Below are 24,206 nucleotides of genomic sequence, written 5' to 3' on the forward strand. Positions count from 1 at the left end.
GTAAGACTCCTATTGCACCTCTGCAATATTGCCCAACTTTGGCCGTGACTTAGCTCATCTGCTGCTGAAATCTTCACCCATGCCTTTGTTACCTCTAGACTTGAGTATTCCACACAATCTTGGCTGGCTTCCCACACTGGAGAAACTTGGATTGTTCTCACTAGAGCGATTGAGATTGAGGGGCGACTTGATAGAAGTTTACAAAATTATGAGTGGCATGGACTGAGTAGATAGTCAGAAGCTTTTTCCCAGGGTGGAAGAGTCAATTACTAGGGGACATAGATTTAAGGTGAGAGGAGAAAACTATAGAGGAGATGTGTGGGGCAAGTTTTTTACACAGAGGGTAGTGAGTGGCTGGAATTCGCTGCCAGTGGAGGTGGTGGAAGTAGGTACGATGTTGGTGTTTAAGAGGCAGCTTGACAAGTACATGAATAGGATGGGAATAGAGGGATGCGGACCCTGGAAGTGCAAAATGTTTTAGTTGACGGGCAATATGATCGGCGCAGGCTTGGAGGGCCGAAGGGCCTGATCCTGTGCCGTACTTTTCTTTCTTTGTTCTTTTTCTATTCTGCTCTTCATAAACTTGAGGCCATCCAAACTTGTGTCCTAACTTGCATCAAGTCCCGTTCACCTATCAATCCTGTGCTCGGTGGCTTACATTGGCAAAGCCTTGATTGCAAAGCTTACATCCTTGTTATCAAATCTTTTCATGGCCTCACCCCTCTCTATTTCTATAACCTCCTCCAACTTCACTAACCTTTGAGGTATATGCCCTCCTCTAATTCTGGCCTCTTTGAGCATTCCTGATTTTATTCGCTGCACCATTGGTGGTCTTGCCTTCAGCTGCCAAGGCCCTATGGTCTGGAGTTCTCTTGCTAAGTCTCTCCCTGTCTCTTCCTGCCTTACTTCCTTTAAGACATTTCTTAAAACCTCTTTAACCAAGCTATTGCCCAACTGCCCTAATATCTCCTTTTGTGCCTTGGTATCAAATTTTGTTTGATAACTTGAGTGTGAAGTGCCTTGATACATTTTACTACATTAAAGGGACTATATAAATACCAGTTATAAAATTGTTCTTTTCCTCCCTCCGCTCACTATAACCTTACCCTTGTGGCTTTTTCCTTTCAGATACCCAAGAAACGCAACCTTGCCAGGCATTGGAGGAAAACCAAGATGACAATGATGATGAAGAGATGCTGTCACTTCATTTCATCTTGCAGCCACTCACTAGCTCAGATATTGAAACTGCACATACTTTAATGGATAGATAGAGGAGGACCTACATGTGGTGAGACACCAGGCACAAGTTGATTGCAGCCAGGGCAGAGGCAGGGCAGGATAGCATAGGTGCCAACTTGCTGAAGGGCAAAGCTGCACATGAGTTCTGCTGCAAAGAACTTAGGTGAGAGCTTTGATGGGCTCAGTTACAGAAGAATGTTGATGGGTGTACACATCCATAGACAGCACCTTCTAAGCCACAACTGCTACCATCAAGAAGGACAAGGGTAGCAGACACATGGGAAGGTCACCACCTGGAAATTCCCCTCCAAGGTATACACCATCCTGACTTGGAAATATATCTTGTACCTTCAGTGACATTGGGTCAAAATCCTGAAACTCTCTCCCTAACAGCACGGTGGATTCACCTTCACCTCAAGGACTGCAGCAGTTCAAGAAGGCAGCTCACCACCACCTTCTCAAGGACAATCAGGTTTGGGCAATAAATTCTGGCTTAGCCAGCGATGCCCACATCCTGTGAATGAATAAAAGACACATCAAAATGCTTGATACAGTGGGAAGCCTGTCAGGAAGTCTGCTATCTGTGTCAGGGACACCAACTTGGCATAGGGCTGTGAGCAGAGCTTGGAGTCCAGCCTTTCCAGTGTGGAAGTGGTGGTCAACTCTATTAACACACTTATGAACCCAGTCATGACACAGTGTCCGATGACCGATGTCTTAGTTTCCATTGCAGCACTAGCAGCTTCTACCAAAAGTCTGAGTGCTGCAATGGGAGCTCAGACTGGAGACATGCATGGTCAGCTTAATGTCACACTGCTGTCATGCAAGCTCAGACTCCTGCTGTTATGGCTTTAGATAGCAGTGTTCAAAGGGGCTTGCAGGCGATATCACACCAATCTAGAAATGTGTCCTCCAACATACTGTTAGGTTGCTAAGGCTTCATCCTGGGTGGGGGAAGAGGGGTGGCGGGGTGTGTAGTGGCAGTGACTCCATGAAATAGTCCTGTCTCAGAATGAAAGCATTTGTCCTCTCACCACTGCCATTCCACCAGTGCCTTTGCTGTTACCTGTCAGCCTGCCCATGCTGAAATGGTGCATGCAGTCTGAAGTTGGGCCTTTTAGACTCAGAGTTGCTTGAGGTCATTCTCCAAGGCCATCTGCAGGCTCCTTCACTGAAAGTCAGCAGCCTTCCAGCAGCAATGCAGCAGCCACTGAGGTAACACCATGAGGGAATACTAGGACAGGCAAATTAGGTTTAAAATGTTTATTTTAAGCTGGAATTTATTTTTACATTGTGGTCAAGAGGGTGATGTGATAGTCAGTGACAGTGGGAAGGTAAGGGGTGAGGGACTGTTGGTGAATGAGGAAGTTAAGTTGAGTTTATTTGTACTGCCCTTGGATTAATTCTTCATGCACGGCCCAATCAGAATGTGGCGATCCAGGTTCCAACCTCTCTTCCACTTTCACCTACTTTTCTACATCCACCTTCTCATCATGCTCCTGCTGTTTAGCTGCTCATGTATGACTGATGGCAAGGACAGTCCCTGTATGATGGTGACATTGTTCAGCATGCAGCAGGCCATCACTAATCTGGACAGCCATTCAGCTAACTACTGCAGGGCTCCTTCAGAGCAGTCCTGGTAGCACAAGTCTTGTCTCAGCATGTCAATGGTCTGCTCTATCACATTTTGTGTGCCTAAGGTTACCAACCCTCCAGGATTGGCCTGGTGTCTCCAGGAATTGAGGGTCAACCTCCCGTGTGCAATCCTGGAGAAAAATCATTGGAACATTAAAGCATTTTTTGTCATTTCGTTTGAACGTATCCCTTTACTAGATATAAAAAATATTGAAAATAGGAATAAAAGGCTGTTTGGCTGACAGTCAAGCATCATCCAATTGGATAATGAGTCTTTTTGCTTTCCAATTGGTATGAGAAGGCAGTGTGTCACAAGGATGGATGTGTTGGCCGTCTAGTGGCTAGAGCAAGAGTGCAAGTCATGTGATAAAACTTCCAGGAATACAGTTAATACACAGTTGGCAACCCTGTGTGGCAGTATGGTTTTCATCATATACATGTTATGCACGTGTGCACAAGTTGCACATCAGAATCATCAGCCATCTGATCAGTGGATAATCCTTTTTGCCCAGTAGCTCTTCTGTTTGCTGTGGTGACTAACATATAGTTGGCACAGCAGAATGCCAAAGAACGAAGGTACCATGACTGCTGCCAAGATACTGGACATCGACCTGCATGATTTACTGCTCATGGTCACAAGCCAGCTGAACTTTGAGGGAGAGGACTTTCTGTTCCAGTAAAGGTTAGAGTTAACATGCAGCACCCACAAAGTACCCAGCAACCACGGGGAAGCTAAATCTTTGCAAACGCTCATGTTTGCTGTAGTTGCTTGTCTCTGGCAAGAGGGAATAAAATTAAATCACCTCTCTTTGAATACAGAGCTTCATTGACCTCCCTTATGCAACAATGGACTGAAAGCTGCAAGATGTTGCTACTATCTCCAGCAGCAACCTGGAAGGAGCAAGTTCATAGACAGAGTCACAGCCATTGGCAATGCAGTCTTTGCCCTCCTCTGAGGGTGAGGCTGTGACTGCAGTAGTAGGCAGATTTCAGTGACAACTTCCTTGGTGAAAGGTTAACGTCTCAAACATTAGTCATCGTTAAGGTTCAGGTAGGAGAATTGCTGCCTGAATAACCTGAGAAGATGTGGTCTCTTCTGTCCCTCTTCTAGCAGTGCACTCTGTGGTCTCTGTTTATTCTCCCAGTCATGTTTTTTTCCAAAAGGAAGTCCTAAAGTGCGCCCATGTCTGGGAGCAACTGCAGAAGCCTTGAGGTCAGCAAAATGTCCTTCATTATCTGGCACACCGCTCCTCGTAGATGCTTGAAACTTGCAAAGCAAGAAAAATGCAAAGCACCATAACCATGTAGAATTGAACAGCTAGAAAAAAATCAACACCAACTAACCTGCAAGTAGTTGATAATCCAGTTAAGTAACAGTAGAGGGTGCTGTCCTTGATGCTGCTTAACGTGTGTTCAGCTGGGTGGGGGATGCTAAGCGAGGGCGTCAGCTAAAGCTTGGAGCTCCAAAATGGCAGAGCTGGCGGCAGATCAGTTTTTTAATTCTTTCATGGAATGTGAGCGTCAATGGTTAGGCCAGCATTTATTGCCCAAAATTGCCCTTGGGAAGGTAGTGGTAAGCTGCTTCTTGAACCGCTGCAGGCCATGTAGTGTAGGAACACCCACAATACTGTTAAGAAGGCAGTTCATAATTTTAAACCAGCAACAGTGAAGGAACAGTGATTTATTTCCAAGTCAGGCCGGTGTGTGGCTTGGAGAGGAGGCTTGGGAGGTGCTGTCAAAGGAGCCTTGGGGAATTGCTGCAGTGCGTCTTGTAGATGGTACACCCTGCTGCCACTGTGCATCGGTGGTGGAGGGAGTGAATGTTTAAGGTGGTGAATGGGGTGCCAAACAAGCGGGCTGCTTTGTCCTGGATGGTGTCGAGCTTCTTGAGTGTTGTTGGTGCTGCATTCATCCAGGCAGGTGGAGATTATTCCATTATATTTCTGACTTGTGCTGTGTAGATGGTGAACAGGCTTTTGGGGAGTCAGGAGGAGAGTTACTAGCTGCAGAATTCTCAGCCTCTGACCTCTCTTGTAGCCATAATATTTATATGGCTGGCCCAGTTCAGTTCCTGGTCAATGGTAACCCCCAGGATGTTGATAGTGGGGAATTCAGTGATTGTAATGTCATTGAATGTCAAGGGGAGATGGTTAGATTCACTCTTGTTGGAGATGGTCATTACCTGGTACTTATGTGGCATGAATGTTACTTGCCACTTATCAGTCCAAAGGGCTGACAGCAGGTCGAAGTTACAAGATGATTGACCTCATGATTTGTCTACTCTGCATACTTCCAGGAGACATTAACTGTGTGCATGCTAACGCTTTTTCCAAGATGACATCCAGCAAGCTTTGTACAGTATCAGAAGTGTGCATATGTGCCACATGCATCATTCAGGATTCCTAATTACACTTGTAGCGCCCTGAAAATTGGTGCCACCAAAACCAATTTTTCAGCCAAAACCTTTCTAATGCACTGTTAAACCAAGGCTCTCTCTATTTGGTCAGATTCGAAAGACCTAATTTCCCTATTAAAGAAGACCAGGAAGTCATTTTGAATAATCTTCACCCTGAACCAATGGCATGTCATTATCAAATTTGCTTTTTATGGTATCTTGCTGTGTGCAAAACAGATGCCATGTTTGCTTATGAAACAACAGTGATTGTATTTCAAAAGTAATTTGTTTGTTGTAGAGGTTAGAACTGACCCTAGGATATGAAAGATGCTGTATTAATGTACATTATCTCCTTCTTTATAAATATAGGTCAGGAAAAATACATTGTCCCAATTAGGGAGCCTCGATATTTAGTCTCAAGAAACAGGCCTGTGAATTGGTACGTTGGAATCATGTTTCAGGAAAGAAATTAAAGAAACTCACATTTATGTATCACCTTGCCATTCCTTTAACACAGCTCAAACACAGCATATCCAATGAATTCCTTTTTCCAAGTGATTAGCAGTAGTACTCTTGTGCTGCTATCACATTTTGGAAGAAAGAATGGACTCGCATTTACATTGGGATCTCTCAAGGACATGGACAGTGCAAATTTCTGCAGCCAATGGGCAGAATTTTATGTCCCGTGGGCGTCCGTGCACCCAACCTGATCGGATGTAAAATCACGAGGAGACGTCGGGTGAGCGTCCAGATGTCATCCACACTCGCGCGATATTTTGCTCAGCGAGTGCGCACAAAAGTTGGAAGTGCGCCCGCCGACAATTAAGAGGACAGTTAACCCATTAATGGCGCAATTGCCTTCGATTTTTCATGGCCCACCAATCTTACGGTTGGAAGACAGGCAAATCGGCCAGGCAGACTTCACATTTTTCATCAAACCTCATCCAAGGGCAGGATGAGGTTTCCGTTATTAAATAAAATAAAAATAAAAATCAGTGGACAGAATTTTTATCATCTATATGTTCAGGTGCCTGATTGTGATTCTTGGACATTTTTTTCCTGATTTTCAAAACTTTATTTCATGGATTTCGGGGCAGCAGCTCCCTGAGGTAGCTCTCTGCCTTCAGGTAGCTTTCTCTCAGCGCTTGCCTAATCCCACGGAAACTCCATCGCCCGCCCTCCTGCCGCCCCCACCCCAGCAGTGCTGAGCTTCTCAGTGCATGTTTCACGCTGGCTGACCGTAAGTTGACCAGCCATCATGGAATCGCAGTCAGGGGCCAATCGCGGTCGGCAGTCTGTTTCCCAGTCACTCCTGGGCCCGCCAATCATGCCAGTCCGCTGAGCTGAAAATTCAGGCCAATGAATTACTTCCTACAAATTATTGCTGCCTGGAGTTTGCTGTGTTAATGCTGGGAACAATATTGGATGTGAGGGGATATGTTTGAAAATAGCACAAAATGATCGAAATGAGGTCAGCTGATTTCTGTAATTCGTGTTAATCATCAAGCACTGTAACTCCCAATATCCGCAGTGTGTGCAATTAAGAGTCATCAAATACACATATTACTTACGCCATGTGAGATAGTCAGTTTCCGATTATGCATTATTTTAGTGATTGGAACCCACAAGTCACCTCCTCCTTCGAACCAAGCAGCAGCCTCCCCTGCAGCTGTTTGAGTGGTTAGAGGCCCCTTACCTCACCTGAGCACATCCCATAACTCCAACCATCACTCAGCTGATCAGAATCCGCAACAGGCACCCTCCCCATGCGCCCATTCACTGAGCACTGTACTCATGACCAAAACCCCGATCTCACCCAAGTGCATCCCCCTAACCCTCTGCCACTGAGCATCATATCCCTTTATCTAGCCGTCCTTTCATCTTTCCCTCTTTCCACAATTCCTCACTTCTCTAATTCTCACTATCTCCTTTCCCTCCCTCTCCCTACCACCCCAGATCCCTACCCCTCCCCCGCCTTCCCTCTTGCTTCTCCACCTGCCTCCTTCTCCCTCACCAATTTAATTACCCTCCAACTCTGCTTGACCTGTGTACTGCATTTTCCCTTGACTTCTCACACACAATGGGCAGGCCGATTGAACCTTCCATAGTAATTTATGTAAAGATGTCTATGTGTTTTTACATTTTAAATGTTACACTTTTCTGGTGACACACATCACATTTAATAGATTATCTCATTAATATGCCAGTCCTGTGACACTAGAATAATTTAGGACTATTTTGAGTGTATTTGCAGTTGTAAGCTTTGACCACTGAGTGGTGCTATGGATTAGTTTCGCCACCATTACCTCTGAGCCTCTGCCATGCTACAGATTAAGGTAATTGGCAAAAGAAGCAATGGAAACAAGAGGAGAAACCTTTTCACGCAGTGAGCGGTTAAAATCTGCAATGCGATGCTTGAGAGCGTGGTGGAGGCAGGTTCAATCAAGGCATTCAAGAGGGAATTGGATTATCTAAAAAGGAAGAATGCGCAGGGTTACAGGGAGAAGGCAGAGGAGTAACCCTAGGTAAATTGCTCATTCGGAGAGCCAGTGCATACATGATGGGCCGACTGGCCTGTTTTGTGATGTAATCATTCTGTGATTCTACGTTGGATTGCGAGTGTGTGAGATGAATACCTCGTAAGTTCCCTGTTTTGTAAAATTTTGTTTTTTTTTTTAAAGTTATGTATATATTTAAAATATATATTCGTTATCCATCTTTTCCCTCCTTCCACATCTCTGTTGTTGTTTTTTGTTTGCCTGCTCTCATAATTTCATTAGCCTTCTCTCTTCCCAGTCAAGCTCCTTAAAGCGGCTCCCACATTCCCCATATGCTGTCCCTGCAATCAGCCACTTGGCCGTTCCTGGCAGTGATTTTGCTCTGAAGCTGCCCTCCACTGTCTGGACCTTAGGGGTGCTGCTGCTCACAGGCAATGGTTTGGCAGCTGCTTTTTTAAAATATTAACAAGTTTAATCACTGGCAGACCCAGTCCCACTGCCAGTAGCAACAAAGTGAGTATTGGAGCCCATAGCCCCTGAATCTCTGTAAAGCTATCCTTCAGCACCAGTAAATGCAAATCACAGAGCCAAAGGCAAAACAACACAGGGTGAAAATGAGCAGTGGCTTGATTAGAGCTTCTTCTCACAACTCCAGTGTCAGCCCAGCTTTACTAGGACTGATCACACTGACATTGATAGATTATTGTTAGGGAAGTGTAATAAGGGCTACGGAACCAAGGCTGGTAAATAGGATTAAGATACAGTTTGGCCATCGTCTAATTGAATGCAGAACTGGCCCCAGGCACTGAATGGTCTCCTCCTGTTGCCATTAACCTATCAGAAAATTCCAGGCAGCAATGGCAGGAATCAAGGCTTAAGATCAGCCAACAGCTTTATTGTGGATAAGGGATGGTGTGCTTAAGGAAAATTCCCAGGAACAGTTTATTTTCTTTTTGCTGGTGTAAGCATTACACAAACAAGTTTCTTTTAATAGTTTCCATTCAAAACCAGGAAAAAATATTAAACAGGGCTATTCATTCTGCCCTCTTAACAAACTAATATCCAGATCTGACATGCTTTCAAGGGAAAAGGTTATTGTTAAAAGCTACTCTGATGTTATCAGGAATGCTTGAGCTATCAAGGTTTTAGTAAATCTAATGGAAACATTTAGATCAACATATGATACAATTATATTATGGGCATTCCAAATATTGGCATTGCAAAAATGTCCACGTATGACTTGCATGGCCACATGGGAACTCTGGCGTGTAAGACTTCCAGTCACCAGGGCATAACATGCCCACGTTTTACCTGAGTTTCCTGCTCCAAGTCACACGAGAGGAAGTACTTTCTTTCAGGAAAGGCTTCTTCTAGCAAAATTGGTGCCACAACATAAACAATGGCTTTTGGCATTGGTATAAAAATGGCCAGAATGAATTTTTAAGGTGTGATTCTGTAATCCAGCATTCCCAGCGGGGAGTAGCACTCAGAGTGAGCTCACATTAGGAAGGCCTTGGCTGCAGATCCAAAGTGAGCTCCCAACAAGTGCTGAATCATTAAATCACCCTTTTTAAATTAAAATGAATGCTGCTAAGCAATCATTCACATTTTAATGGTTGAAAATGACTAACTCATCAGTTGCTCTCAGTCTTAACAATCACACTGGTGTCAGAAGAATGCATGAATGAATATGTGCTAATGAGGGCAGAATACATAACATGAAAATGGGGATAAAATGACATCAAAGCAGCACAGGAGATGGATTAGTGTGGAAATCAATTCCCGCTATTCAGGAAAGGAAGGAGGAAGTAAACAGGGAACTACAAGCCAATCATCAGGAAAGTGCTGGAATCTACTATTTTATTTTATTTTTAATTCATTCACAGGATGTGGGCTTCTCTGCTGGGCCAGCATTTATTGTCCATTGCTAGTTGCCCTTGAGAAGGTGAGCTGCCCTCTTGAACTACTACAGTCCATGTAGTGTAGGTACACACACAGTGCTGTTAGGAAAGGAGTTCCAGGATTTTGACCAAGCGACAGTGAAGGAAAAGCATTATCTTTCCAAGTTAGGATGGTGAGTGACTTGGAGGGAACTTCCAGGTGGTGGTGTTCCCATCTATCTGCTGCCCTTGTCCTTCTAGATGGTAGTGGTCATGGATTTGGAAGATGCAGTCTAAGAAGCCTTGGTGAATTCCTGCAACGCATCTTGTAGATGGTACACACTGCTGCTACTGTGCATCGGTGGTGGAAGGAGTAAATGTTTGTGGATGTGATACCAATCAAGTGGGCTGCATTGTCCTCGATGGTGTCAAGCTTCTTTAGTATTGTGGGAGCTGCACTCATCCAGGCAAGTGAGGAGTATTCCATCACACTCCTGACCTATGCCTTGTAGATGGTGGGCAGACTTTGGGGAGTCAGGAGGTGAGTTACTCATTGCAGGATCCCTAGCCTCTGACCTGCTCTTGTAGCCACAGTATTTATATGGCTAGTCCAGTTCATTTTCTGCTCAATGGTAACCCCCAGGATGTTGATAGTGGGGGATTCAGTGTTGGTAATGCCATTGAACATCATGGGTGATGGTTAGGTTCTCTATTGTTGGAGATGATCATTGCCTGGCACTTGTGTGGCACAAATGTTACTTACCACTTGTCAGCTTTAATCTGGATATTGTCCAGGTCTTGCTGCATTTGGACATGGATTGCTTCAGTATCTGAGAAGTCGCAAATGATGCTGAACATTGTGCAATCATCAGCGACCATCCCCACTTCTGACCTTATGATGGAAGGAAGGTCATTGAAGCAGCTGAAAATGGTTGAGTCGGGCACACTACTCTGAGGAACTCCTGCAGTGATGTCCTGGAGCTGAGATGACTGACCTCCACAACCACAATCATCTTCCTTTGTACTAGGCATGACTCCAACCAATGGAGAGTTTTCCCCTGGTTCCCATTGACTCCAGTTTTGCCGGGGCTCCTTGATGCCACACTCAGTCAAATGCTATCTTGATGTCAATGGCAGTCACTCTCACCTCACCTCGGGAGTTAGGCTGTTTTGTCCATGTTTGAACCAAGGCTGTAATGAGGTCAGGAGCTGAGTGACCTTGGCGGAACCCAAACTGGGGTCAGAATCTTCGGGTCGGCGAGCGGGGGGCAGGCCCTGCTCGCCAACATGTAATGTGATGCGCAGTAACATCGAGCGTGCGTCCCAAAGTCACCACACATCATTCAGACCTTCAGTTCAGCGGGCACACACCAAAGTTGGCTGTGTGCCTGCCAAACTGTCAAAGGCCTATTAAGGCCATTTAAATTCCAATTAAAATAATTAACTGAGTTGTCCGTCCAACCTTAAGGTTGGCGGGCAGGTGAAGAGCCCAGGCGGCTTTCACATGTATTATGAAACCTCATCCACGGGCGGGGTGAGGTTTCATGAAGGTTTTAAAACATTAATAAAAATTTTTAATAAAATTCATTGACATGTCCCAGCTCATGCGACAGCATCACATGAAAGGACATGTCTTAAATTTTTTTTCCCTTTATTAAAATTTTTTTAAATCAAAGTAATCTCCCTGAGGCAGTTCTGTGCCTCAGGGAGATTTCTGCGCTCTTTCACTCGCATGCCCTCAGCGCTTCCAGGTGCACGTCACGCTGGGTGGGTCTTACTTGGCCCCGCCCATGTAAAATGGCAGCACGCAGTTGAACAAGGGTGGTGATCAGCTGCGCGCCCGCCCACATCAGCTCCCACCCAACCTTCCCCCTGACGGGGAGAAAACTCTCCCCTGGGTGTTAAGGAAGTCTTAACAATGCAATTAGAAAATCATAGAATGATCAAAGTCAACATGGCTTTACAAAAGGGAAATCACTTTTGACAAACCTATTGGAGTGTTTTGAGGATGTAACTATATAGATAAAGGGTGATCAATAGATGTAGTATATTTGGATTTCCAAAAGTCATTTGATGAGGTGTCACACAAAAGGTTGATAAAATATTAGCATGGATAGAAGATTGTTTAATGGATAGGAAGCAAAGAGTAGGGACAAATGGGGTATTTTCAAGTTGGCAGTAGGTGACTAGTGGAGTGTTGCAAAGATCAGTGTTGGGGCATTAGCTATTACAATCTATATTAATGACTTAGTCGAAGAGACAGAGAGTAATGTATCCAAGTTTGCTGACGATACAAAGCTGGGTTGGATTTCAAGCTGTGAGGAGAATGCAGAGTCTACAAAGAAAAATAGCCAGGTTAAATGAGCGGGCAACAAGTTGGCAGATGGGGGATAATGTGGGGGAGTGGAACATTATTCATTTTGGTTGTAAGAATAGAAAAGCAGAATAGTTTTTAAAAGGCATGAAACTTGTAAGTGTTGATGTTCAGAGGGACTTGGGTGTACTCATACAAGGAACAGAGCAAGTTAGCTTGTTGGCACGGTAAACAATTAGAAAGACAAATGGCATATTGGCCTTTATTGCAAGGGGATTGCAGTACAAGAATATAGAAGTCTTACTACGATTGTACAGAGCTTTGGTGAGACCACATGTCGAATCCTGTGCACAGATTTGATCTCCATATTTAAGGAAGGATATACCTGCATTGGAGATGGTACATTGAAGGTTCACTAGATTGATCCCTGGGGTGAGAGGCTTGTCCCAAGATGAAAGGCTGAGCAAATTGAGCCCATATTCACTGGAGTTCAGAAGAATGAGAGGTGATCACATTGAAACATATAAGCTCCTGAAACGGTCCCGACAGGGTAGAAGCTGAGAGATTGTTTCCCCTGGCTGGGGAATCTGGATCACAGGGGTACAGTCTCAGGATAAGGGGCCAATCATTTAGAAGTGAAAAGAGGAGAAATTTCTCCACTGAAAAGGTTGTGAATCTTTGGAATTCTCTTCCCTGAGGGTTGTGGATGCTCCATCATTGAATATATTTAAGGTTGAGATAGACAGATTTTTCTTATCTCGGGGAATCATGGGATATGGGGAGTGGGCGGAAAAATGGAGTGGATGCCGAAGGTCAACCATGACGGTGTGAACTCTAGAGCATGGTCTCCAAGTTTCTTATGTTCTTACTTGGGGGGTATACATTATAACCATCAAATGCTTTAGGGAAGGTTGAAAGCAGTTTTAGTCTTAACGTTATTTCATGGCCACTGAGCAATGTCAACATATGAGAGTTATTCACCACACAAGGTCAATTGTTAACCATAAAGCAAGTTAACAGTGGTCCCCAAACTAAGGACCTTATCCATAATTTGTTTAAACAAGGCAATTTTCAATGATATCAACTCTCAAAAGAAAATGAAAGATTGAATCAAATTCGGGAATCTTAGAGAAAAACCTGTAGGGATATTCAATGAGAAAGTCACATTAGAATATTACCTATATCATAATGCATTCCATTAACAATGCTGTACCATTAAATCACCTTTTGTGAACTGGGGAAATCCTATAATTTGGTAGCACAGTAAGAGTGAAATCACTTTACATTCAATCCCAAATAAAATAGAGTAAAATCTCATAATTAGTCCCGGTGAAATGTAAATCTAAACTTATCTGCTGCTCTGAGGAAATCAATGATCTATAGAGCATGAAGCTTTGAATCACACAGCTGAAGGCCTATAAATATCTGATCTCTAGCAAAAAGTTCACGGTGATTACAAGAACCCACAGTGTTCATTGTATCAACTGAGATTAAATACATACAGGTGGAGGGCATTAATTGGATAGTTACTTGAGCACATATAAAGAGACGCTTACTGGCACAGGAGTTGAGTAGAATCTGGAGATATATACCTATAATATTTCACTCTGTGAATAAACCTTATCCAAATAAAGACTGGCTCTGTTTCTTCCTTCACCAACTGGTTATTAGGATTATAACACTAATAAAAATGTTTTCAAAAGAGAGCAGGAAAATGCCTGGAGAGAGCAGAAAATGAAAATACTCACCACTGAAGTTCACAGCTCGAATAAACCGCAGCAATTCCTTGCCATCCACAGAGCTCATTGTGGGGCAGAGACCAACATAACCAGGGCACAGTTCTTTGTGCATATTGTGTAATGCATGTGCCATTGAGTACACAGCATCGATGACAAACTGCACTTTTCCTTCCTGCTCATATGATGAATCCCTTCCAATTCTTTCCAATCCTAAAAAAAATGAAGAGGTTCAACATTCAAGAGTTTTTTTTACATACTTCATCAGTGTCCAATGAGTGCATGGATGCTTATGGTGTTCAACAATTCAACATTCAGAATGTTGTTCCTATTAAAAACCTTCTCTCCATTGCTGCATGATTTCAATAGATCACTGTGAATGTTTCTTCACCTTACCACAGAACAGATGCTACTCACTCTCCATTTGTGTCATTTATCCTTATAATCCAAAAAGCAGCAAGATCCTCGATGTCTCAGGCACTGGTATCTCAAGTTGGTATTTAAATGGGATAGAGTTCAGCTGTAGCTTCCGTGCACACAGGGCAGTAATGAGAAATTATTGCTTTTAATGACTGATGCTGTAGAATTAAAAAGTGGTAATATGTCACTGTGCAAAAACACCAGTTTCAATGTTGCATGTCAAAAATGTTTATAGGTCAGTTTCTTCACATTAACAGGTTTTCAGATTCTGTATGTGACAACAGTTGGTTTGCCAAATGTTACTAATTCCACTGTGATGCAGATTATCTGATGAAAATGAAGAGAATGTGCCCACACATTCACAAACACCTACAAGAAATATTCTTACATGCTCTCCATCAGGCATGTTAACTTATCTCAAAAGGTAGGCATAATATATTATCGAGACCTTACATCAACACCATCAGCTGAGACTGAGGTGGTGAGAGACAAGCAGGGCAAAATCTTTGCACACTTCAGCAAGGTGTACTTAATGTGAGGCATACAGAAAATACTGAAAAATGCCATAAAAGAACTTCAAAATTTCTGTTCAACACTGTTCTTACAAATTCTCACTTTAATAAAATGTTCGGACGAGTGATGTAAGTTCAGCCTCTATTCACAAATAACAAATATTAAGTAAAGATTTGGAGGCTGATGATGGAAGTTCTTCATTTTTGAAGAGCATTCAATAATTTAAGAGCTACTGAAGTCCATGCCAATAATCAGCAGAAATGGTAAATGACCAGGTTATGATTCATATTAGAGAGTTTCCCATTATTGAGACTACTGGTTGACATTGGCTGATTAAACCAAGTTCCATTTCCATTATTTAGAAACTCGTGAATCTTCCTAGTATGGTAGGGATCACTTTTTGTCCATTTCTCCATGGAAACATAAAACCACAGAGCATGTATTTCTTGTGCAGAGATCAGGGGAAGCAGATTAAAATGCTTCCTTTAAGAATAAACAAAATTAAGAATTGACTGTTTTCAAAAACTGCTTCCCTCTTTGGTGCAACACCAATGAAGTCAGGGAAGGACAAATAAGCAGGTTTGTTCTCGTTATGTTATGATATTCACAGTCAAAGTTTGAGACAAGAGCTGAAGGAAATAATTTTTTATTATTCCAGACAAGAGTCATTATTTTGCCAAATATATTGCAGAGATGGTTGAGACCTTTGTGAAGTAGCAAGCCTAATACCATAGAAACGCACATATCTTGGATCAATTAAGTGGTATCAGTCCTAGAAATTCATTAACAATGATATCAGACCAAAGGAGATAACTGTATTTCCATATTAATATCAATACATGTTCTTTAAAGGCCAAACAGGCTAATGGGAGCCATTAGTAACATTTATAATGAATTAGACGTTTTAAAGTGCGTTAAAGTTCCAACTTGTCTATATTTCAGCATTGTACAGTTGACCAAAATAAATAATTATAGTGCACACTCCATGGCTCCACGATACTTCCTTTATTCCCAAAATTTCTAGGCAACCCACCTTGTGCATTTTTTTAGAAATCAAAAAAATATTGTTATGTAAAGAGGCTACCCAGATCGTTGAGTCTGTGCCCATTCTAACTCCATAACTGGAGCTAATAAATCTTTTGATGCAGTCTCCAGGTTTGTAGATTGTGGATGTGCTAACTGCTTATCCACCATCTCTTTTACCTTACTAATCAGATACTAATAATGACTAATTGCTAAGAAGACCATGACTTACTGCCTTTACCCATGTAAAACGTAACAGTGGTTGTTGTAAACTAAAAGTAGGTGCCTACATCTAATTCAACTATGAGTATTCATATACAGGGGAAAATGAAGTCAAAAAGGCAAGAAGAGATGTTAAAAACCCATCAGCTCTTCACTGAGGCATAGCATTTTACATTCTATCTAATACCCCTTTCTAGTTTAGATTTGAGTGACATTCCAAAGGACAAAACTTCCAAATGCATTGCAAACACTGTCACTGCAGTGAAAAAACACACGTTCATTCATTATTGTAGCTGACACTAATACCCCTTGGGGGCATCTGCCCCTAGAAAAAAAATCTTTTTGACAACCAAAACTTGCCTTTCAAATTCTGCTGTGTTTTCAAACCCTGGCATTAAATGTACTTCTTATCCTCAAGTGAATATAATTTATATATTAAATTTGTTATGTGAGGCATCATAAATGCATGCAGTACCTGTTACTCTTGAAGGTGGTATTGTGGCCAGCCTTATCAATGTTAAAGCTGCCACTCCATGAGAAATGCAACAGTTTCTATCTTATAATTAAAGTATATCATCTTGCGATTGTGCAATGTAATCCCTAAGTTCATAGAAACTACTTCAAATGCCTTCTGATTTCTTTGTTCATTCTGCATTAGAAATTTCAGTTACTGACAGAAATAATGTACAAGATAAAGGTTAAACCAAAGAAACATAAAAAATTACAGAGTTTGCATTAAGATGATCAAATTTATTCACCAAATTCTTGTGTCAGTTGTGATATAACTTTAAGGGAATATACTAATGATCAAGGAATCAGGATGTAAAGCAACATGCGACTAGCAGCCAATTAGTATTATAGGAGTTGCAGCTGTTGCTGTGGCTGTAAGTAATAGTTGCTGAAACCCTAAAGAAGATCAGTCTGTTAGCCATCCTGTAATATGTATATATATCTGTTGATGTCTTCCAAATAAGTCAAAACTACTTATAGTTTACCAGTCCTGTGTGTGACATTGGTGAGTCTGTGTAAAGGAACCAGGAAGGCAACATTGCCTTTCAATGCCTTGATTAAAGTTTTACTCAAAAACCTTCACATCTACCAAAGGCTTAAACTCTGACATGATACTTTTGCTCAGGGCTAAGAATCTGTGATGAATTTAGATCATGCAGTTTGAGAATGTGCAGTGTGTCTTATTTCCCACTCTGTATCAGTACCAGTCAGCATTATTAAAAAATAGAGAACTGATGAAAATCTGAAATTAAATCTGGAAAGAACAGATGCCTAGCCATCTGATCAAACTGTTTCTGTTGATGTAGTTGCTAGATGGCCTCATTATGAATGCTTGGCTGAACTCCAAGAATTGATAATGGACTCAGCTCAGTAGGCAATGTTGACACAACTTGAAGGGAAGTACTCGCCTTGTTTGATTGACAGTTTTAAGAGGTTGTAATAGGTTATTTTGTAACATTTTGATATGTTTAATCAATGCCTGTATGTTTATTTGGGCAGGATTAGGAGGAATTAAGAGGTTGACGCTTTTGTCATTGATACTATGACTGTCTATGTTTGGATGACATTTTTATGAAGTTGTAATATCAGCAGCTTTTTTCCAAAGGAGATTTTCAAAGCATGTTTGCTTCTTTTGTCAGTTTCAGAAGCATTTCAAAATTCTGCCATACTTGCCAATGGCTCATTTGTTCTGTACATAGTGTACAATGGAAGAGTGGGTATGGAGGATGCATGGTGGGGGAAACAAGGGGTGCAAGGGGGGAAAGGACTATGGGAGGAATATGAGGGGCATTGAGGGAACATGGGGGATTTGGGGTGGAGGTGAAGTGTCATGGGAGATATGAAGGGACATGGAGGGACATAGGGTACAATGGGGCATGGCAGAGGCATGGGGGTATTAGGGGGAATGGAGGGGCCAAAGGGGTGAGGGCTAGGGAGCCTAACAACTATGTGTAGGACTTCTAACCAGCCCTTTTTGGCACTCAACTGACTCTGATACTGCGTCGGGCCTCCCCAGGGAAGCAACAGACCCAAACCTTGCCCACCCACGTCTCACAGAGATGAAAATACTATGGGAGCAGGCTGAGGTGATGGTTTCAAGATCGCAAAGTCGGGGGATGGTCTGACTCGCACTTCCCAATGCAGTGGGGAAGATCCAGTCCATGCTCTCTCTGACAGAGACTGCTCCTTTTGAAAAGAATAAGACAATACTCCTTAAATCCAAAATAAGGACAAGAACTCTATTCACCACTCCACTTGTCAAATGCATTTTTTACACCAAAAGGAGCAGAAACTTCATTCCAATTTTCTGTGTGCTGCTATAATATAAATGTGTCTTTGCATCCTCCACACGGACAAGGATTTGGTTGTAATCTTTCAGTTTAATAACATCCCAGTCAGTAAATCTGGACCATGGGCTTGAAACTAACAGTTCATTTCTTAAACCATGACCAAAATCTCATGGCACATCAGTTAGCAGCACATGCAAGCATGACACTATAGCATCAGCCTTCCAGCCTCCATTACACAATGATGCCACTAACATAATAATGCCAATTTCCTACCTTTGCCTTTATAGTAAAACACCAGCATCATAGCTGCTATACTCAGCCCTAAAAACTCCTAACCTGCACATACTTTCAGTGACACCAACTCTGTACATAGTTGGCAGTATTTTCCTGCACTGTTTGCTCTTTTTGCCTTGTTCAGCTAGATTTCTGATGTAATGACAGGGCTGTTTGCTGAAAAATAATTCTAGTAAGTCAGGCCTACATAACGATTCCAAAATCATTTGATTGATTTCTGTTTCGCTAATGCCTCAAATTTGTGTGTGAGACCTCTTCAAAAAATCTGACTCTGTAGTCATGATTTTTGAAAGATTCCATGTGGTTCAGTTGTCAGAATTTCAGTGTGTATTTTCTGATCTAAATTCATGGCATGAACATTACAGCAGTTGTTGCACTTCAGTAAGACTGCGTCTATCTTTTACATCACAGATATCAGAATTAAGCTGAAAGTATCCAGTAATTGCTCGCTTAACTATTACCTTAAAGGCATGTACTTAGTTGTACTTAGGAGTACAACCTCTGGTATAAATTGGCAGTGTACCCACTTCCTCCTTGGGATTATTAGCAGGCAAAGAGGGAACAGTAATTGCAATTGGGTGCTCCAACACCTCCAAATGACTTCCTCAATGATTCTGATTTGTGGGGGCAAAGGAGAAAGTTTTAAATCGACAGTTACAAATCTACAGCTTAGTTTATGTAATGGCAGCTGCAGTACCCTCAAACACATATATACATAACCTTGACCAGTCTGGATGGCTTAGCTTGAACTCTTATAGATGCTAGAAACAATCCTCCATTTTACCACCATATTCATGATACTGAGAATTGTGGTTGTTACATACGTCAAGCCACTCTCAATGAGTGGAACAGAGCACAAGAACATATGCTGAGTGTGACTTTTAAGAATTCAATAATCATCTCATGGCGCATTCAATTTGAAAATAGCAGTTCTTCAAATTTTCCAGGTGAACGCAGCAACATAGGTAATTATGGATAAGTAAGGGGCCCTCAGTCCATACAGCCACCTTCGTTATGTAATTCTTGCTTTACGACCTGGTCTACCCCTGTCATTTTTGCCTTCCATTCTGTACATTGCATAAATCAAGTATCGATCCAATTTTTGTCTAAATACTTCAACTGAATTACTATTTCCTGTGCTCAGAATATGTCTCCTCTAAGGACATAAGCAAGGAGGTTGTGACTTAAGATTTAGCTGACAGCTTTTTGCTAATCTCCTTGTCTCCCAGATCTTTCAGCCTGGTTTTCCTCAAAATACCTCTGCATGCATGCTTTTAACCTGGTGACCTGGCTAATACTTATTGCTTAACCAACATCAATAAAACAGATTACTTGTTCATTATCATCTTGCTGTTTGTGGGAGCTTGCTTTATATAAATTGACTGCCACACTTCCTGCAGAACAGTGACCGCACTTCAAGTACTAAAACACTTTACAACGTTTAAATATGTTCAGAAGTCATGAAAGGCATTATATGAATACACTTACATTTTTCTATTATCTCGTTTTTATTTATTTTTTATTATTTTATAATTGGAGATCATGCCATCACTTCTGTCCCTCACTGATCTCTTTTCTTTAAAAATGAGACTAAACTAATTTTTTTCAAATCCCAATTACATGAGGCCTGTGCTCCTGGTGGGGCCACAAACAGTTAATGCATGCTGTAAAATCAGGCCCTGTATTGCTAACTTACATTGGCTCCTGACCCAGTAGCACCTTAATTTAAAAATTCTCTTTTTTGGTTTAATTCACTCCATGACCTTGTCCCGCCCTCTTGTCAGCCTGCCTTCTGGAATCAGATTGGTTGTCCACCTCCCTCTGTCCTGCCTCTGTTAAAACCAGAATTGGCCAGTTTGGGGAAGGGTTGGGGGTCAGATTTGATATCTTTAAAATTTTACCTTCCAACCATTTCAGGTTAAAATTAGTTCCAAGTTATTTAAAATATGGAGCTTTTGTTTTGTGTTTGTAGTTTTTTTTAGATGCATTTTGCTCCAAATATTAATTGATTTTAATGGGTGGTTCTCCAAATTTTCTTTGTTTCATCTTCTTTTCTTTATTATTTGTGGCTTATTCTGGCATTGATGCCACATATTCCAAGGAGGTGAGAATGGCAATTCCTGCCTATGTTCAGAACATACCTCAAAATTGAAATGAGGGAGAGGATTAATGAGACTTCAGCTTTAACATGCCACCCGAAAGACTGCAATTTCCATCAATGTAGCAGTTTCTCAGTACTGCTCAGGAGTGTCAGCCAAGATTATGCACTTAAATTCAGGGATGGAGCCTGAACCTACAACCTTCTGACTCAGAATTACATATACTGTCAAGCTGTCAATAGAGATTATGAATGGCAGAATGCTGAGTTGTTGCTCTTGGATTACTCAGCTGATCACTGCTGTTCATAAGAACTGGGGACTAATCTCTAACCTTTGCTCCTCTTATTCGGTCAATTTGGCTTATCCCAAGAACTTTCATTTTGTTACAGATCTTTTGTTGTGGCCTGGATCAGATAATCTTGAAAGGTAAAATAATCAAATATCCACTTTATTGTGATTATTGGTCAATACTGTTGCATCTGAAATAATTTCAGTAAATTAGAAATGCTTGTTTTTTCTCCCATAAACTCAATGCATTGGATTGTTTGCTGTCACTCTTCTTGAATGTGCTTTGAATAGCTTCCTTTAGAACAGATTTTAAGTTTTTACAGACTGGAGATGTCAAGCTGACGGAGGCCCATAATTGTCTAAATTGTGCTCATGAGCATGTGTTTTTCTTTTAATTGGGACATTACCTTTTTTTAAAATGTCTGTCACTAATTGAATCATCTTCTTGTTTGTTCTTCAAGGAGAAGATGTCCATCATGTGGGGTGTTTGGCAGAGTTCTGGTGGCTACATAGTTGACTGCTAAGGCTGATCTGCACCCAGAAGGTTCTGCTGCAAAAAGGACAGCGTACAGAAGATGATTGAGTTTTTGGGCGAGTTCTTGGCTCAGGACTTCCTCTCTTGTATCTGCTCTCTGAAGTTTATGTTTTGATTGGCAAATGCTGAGGCATCCTGTTGGGACATTTTTTCCCTTGTTCCAGATTCCACCCCAGTCCTTAGCCGCTTGTTCATGGTAAACCAAACATTGCATCCTGCTTAACTCTGAGCTGAGCTTCCAGCACAGTCCCTCACCAGGCCATCTAATACCACAGCCAGAATCTTGCTCACAGCCTCCCCTCCTTAACCCCATCAGTGCTAAAACACTCACACACACAATGTTTTCCCAACCTTGCCTATCCCCTACCACTAATCCGTCCAGCCCGACCCCCCTGCCCCCTGCTTGGGCCTGTCAGCCTAGCTTTTGCAAGACCCCGGATGAACCTGGATCTGGGCTCCTGGCTCCTCCTCTTCAGGGGACTTGCTGTAATCCCAGCAGTAGCCACCGATCCCAATAACCTTTAGTCAACACTGCCCTGCATTCTAGAACTTACCTAATTTATTCTTATCCCAGCCACAATTCTCTCCTTCAAAAACCTTCTCTTTGATCTTGTCTTTGCTTGTGTGCCTACCCTTTACAATTTCCTGCTCACCTTGGGACACTTCACTACATTAAAGGGACTTTGCAAATGCACCTTTTTACCATTTTTCTTCCCATTTGCATATCTTGTTCAGCTCATTCGGCAGTTTCTAAGTTGTTCCATTACGCCGTGGGGAACTCACTTGATCAGACTGGGGGGGGGGGGGTGGGGGGGGGCTGTCCATTTTGTACGCTGTTCAATTTTACTTTCCACTGACTGCTGATTGGATTGTGTCAATTTTCTACCTGGTGGCTCAAGTTATAACTACCACCCAGCTCCTGCAAGACCACTTACATATATTAGAAAGTGGTGCTCCCAGCACTGAGGCACCTCACTCAGTACTTCACTTCATATTGGCTGAAATTTTCCCTTAATTGCACCAATTGCGGTGGCGGGCTTGAAAAAAGACATTTTTTCCGCCTGCCGCAAGGGCAGGTTTCTGCGCTGTATCCTCTGCATCCCGCCTCATTAATTATGCAGCCCGTGGAAACATACCATCTCGCTGGTGGGTGGCCTCTGAATTGCCCGCCAGGCTGTTATTACACTGTTTCATCATTCTGGGTGCCATACCTAAACCGCAGCCACATACACAGTTCTCAATGCAGGCAGCCCAGGCCTGCTCAGTGACTACATGGCCCTGAAAGCCAAGAAGAGTTCAATGACCTGTCACAGGAATGCCTTTTGGAGGCCGCCATGATGTCCTCTGCCACCGCTCTGGCTGCAGGAGGTCAAGCAATCTCACCACTCCGGTTTGGGAGGTGGTGGCAGTGGTGGTCAGTGCCAACGCTGCATAGAAGAGGTTGGCCATCCAGTGCAGAAAGAGGATGAATGATCTTATCCATACCACCAGGGTAAGGCAACCATTTCATCACTCTAAACTCACACACTCAGTAAGGTGATGGAAGGGGTCACAAACAGTACTATCAAATGGCACTTGCTTAGTATAGTCAGCTCACTGATGCTCAGTTTGCGTTCTGCCAGGGCCACTCAGCTCTTGACCTCATTACAGCCTTCGTTCAAAGATGGACAAAAGAGCTAAACTCCAGAGGTGAGGTGACAGTGACTGCCCTTGAGATCAAAGCAACATTTGCCCGAGTGAGAAATCAAGAAGCCCTAGCAAAACTGGAATCAATGGGAATCAGGGGGAAACTCTGCACTAGTTGGAGTCATACCTAGCACAAAAAGAAGATGGCTGAGGTTGTTGGAGGTCAGTCATCTCAGCTCTAGGACATCGGCACAGGAGTTCCTCAGGGTAGTGTCCTCAGCCCAACCATCTTCAGCTGCTTTATTAAAGGCCTTCCTTCCATTATGAGGTCAGAAGTGTGGATGTTCGCTGATGATTGCACAATGTTCAACATCATTCATAACTCCTCAGATACTGAAGCAGTCCATGTCCAAATGCAGAAAGGCCGGGACAATATCCAGGCTTGGGCTGATGAGTGACAAGTAACATTCGCACCACACAAATGCCAGGCAATGACCATCTCCAACAAGAGAGAATCTAACCATTGCCCCTTAATGTTCAATGGCATTACCATTACTGAATCCCTCACTATCAACATCCTGAAGGTTACCAATGACCAGAAACTGAACTACAGCAGCCATATAAATACTATGGCTGCAAGAGAGGTCAGAGGCTAGGAATTCTGTGGCAAGTAACTCACCTCTTAATTCCCCAAAGCCTGTCCACCATCTACAAGGCATATGTCAGGCGTGTAATGGAATACTCTCCCACTTGCCTGGATGAGTACGGCTCCAACAACACTCAAGAAGTTCGACACTATCCAGGACATAGCAGCCCGCTTGCTTGGCACCCCATCCACCACCTTAAACATTCAATCCCTCCACTACCAATACAAAGTGACAGCAGAATGTACCATCTACAAAATGCACTGCAGCTATTCACCAAGGCTCCATCGACAGCACCTTCCAAACCTGTGACCTCTACCACCTAGAAAGACAATGGCAGCAGATGTTTGGGAACACTACCAGCTGCAAGTTCCCCTCCAAGCCACACACCATCCTGACTTGGAACTATATTAATGTTCCTTCACTGTCACTGGGTTAAAATCCTGGAATTCCCTCCGTAACAGCACTGTGGATATACCTACATCAAATTGCAGCAGTTCAAGAAGGCAGCTCACCACCACCTTCTCAAGGGTAACTAGTGATGG

General features: G+C 42.6%; 1 protein-coding gene across 1 annotated transcript in view; it reads right to left on the reverse strand.

Annotated features, from left to right (window-relative positions):
* The window catches only part of LOC121293402 (metabotropic glutamate receptor 8), a 434,543-nt gene that overhangs the window by 114,706 nt on the left and 295,631 nt on the right, over positions 1–24,206 (reverse strand). Inside the window, exon 6 of the mRNA XM_041216453.1 lies at positions 13,710–13,910. Within this exon, the coding sequence (XP_041072387.1) occupies positions 13,710–13,910 (201 nt within the window). The remainder of the gene's footprint in view (positions 1–13,709; positions 13,911–24,206) is intronic.

The sequence above is a fragment of the Carcharodon carcharias genome, chromosome 21, assembly GCF_017639515.1.
Source record: "Carcharodon carcharias isolate sCarCar2 chromosome 21, sCarCar2.pri, whole genome shotgun sequence".
In the NCBI taxonomy this organism is placed as follows: domain Eukaryota; kingdom Metazoa; phylum Chordata; class Chondrichthyes; order Lamniformes; family Lamnidae; genus Carcharodon; species Carcharodon carcharias.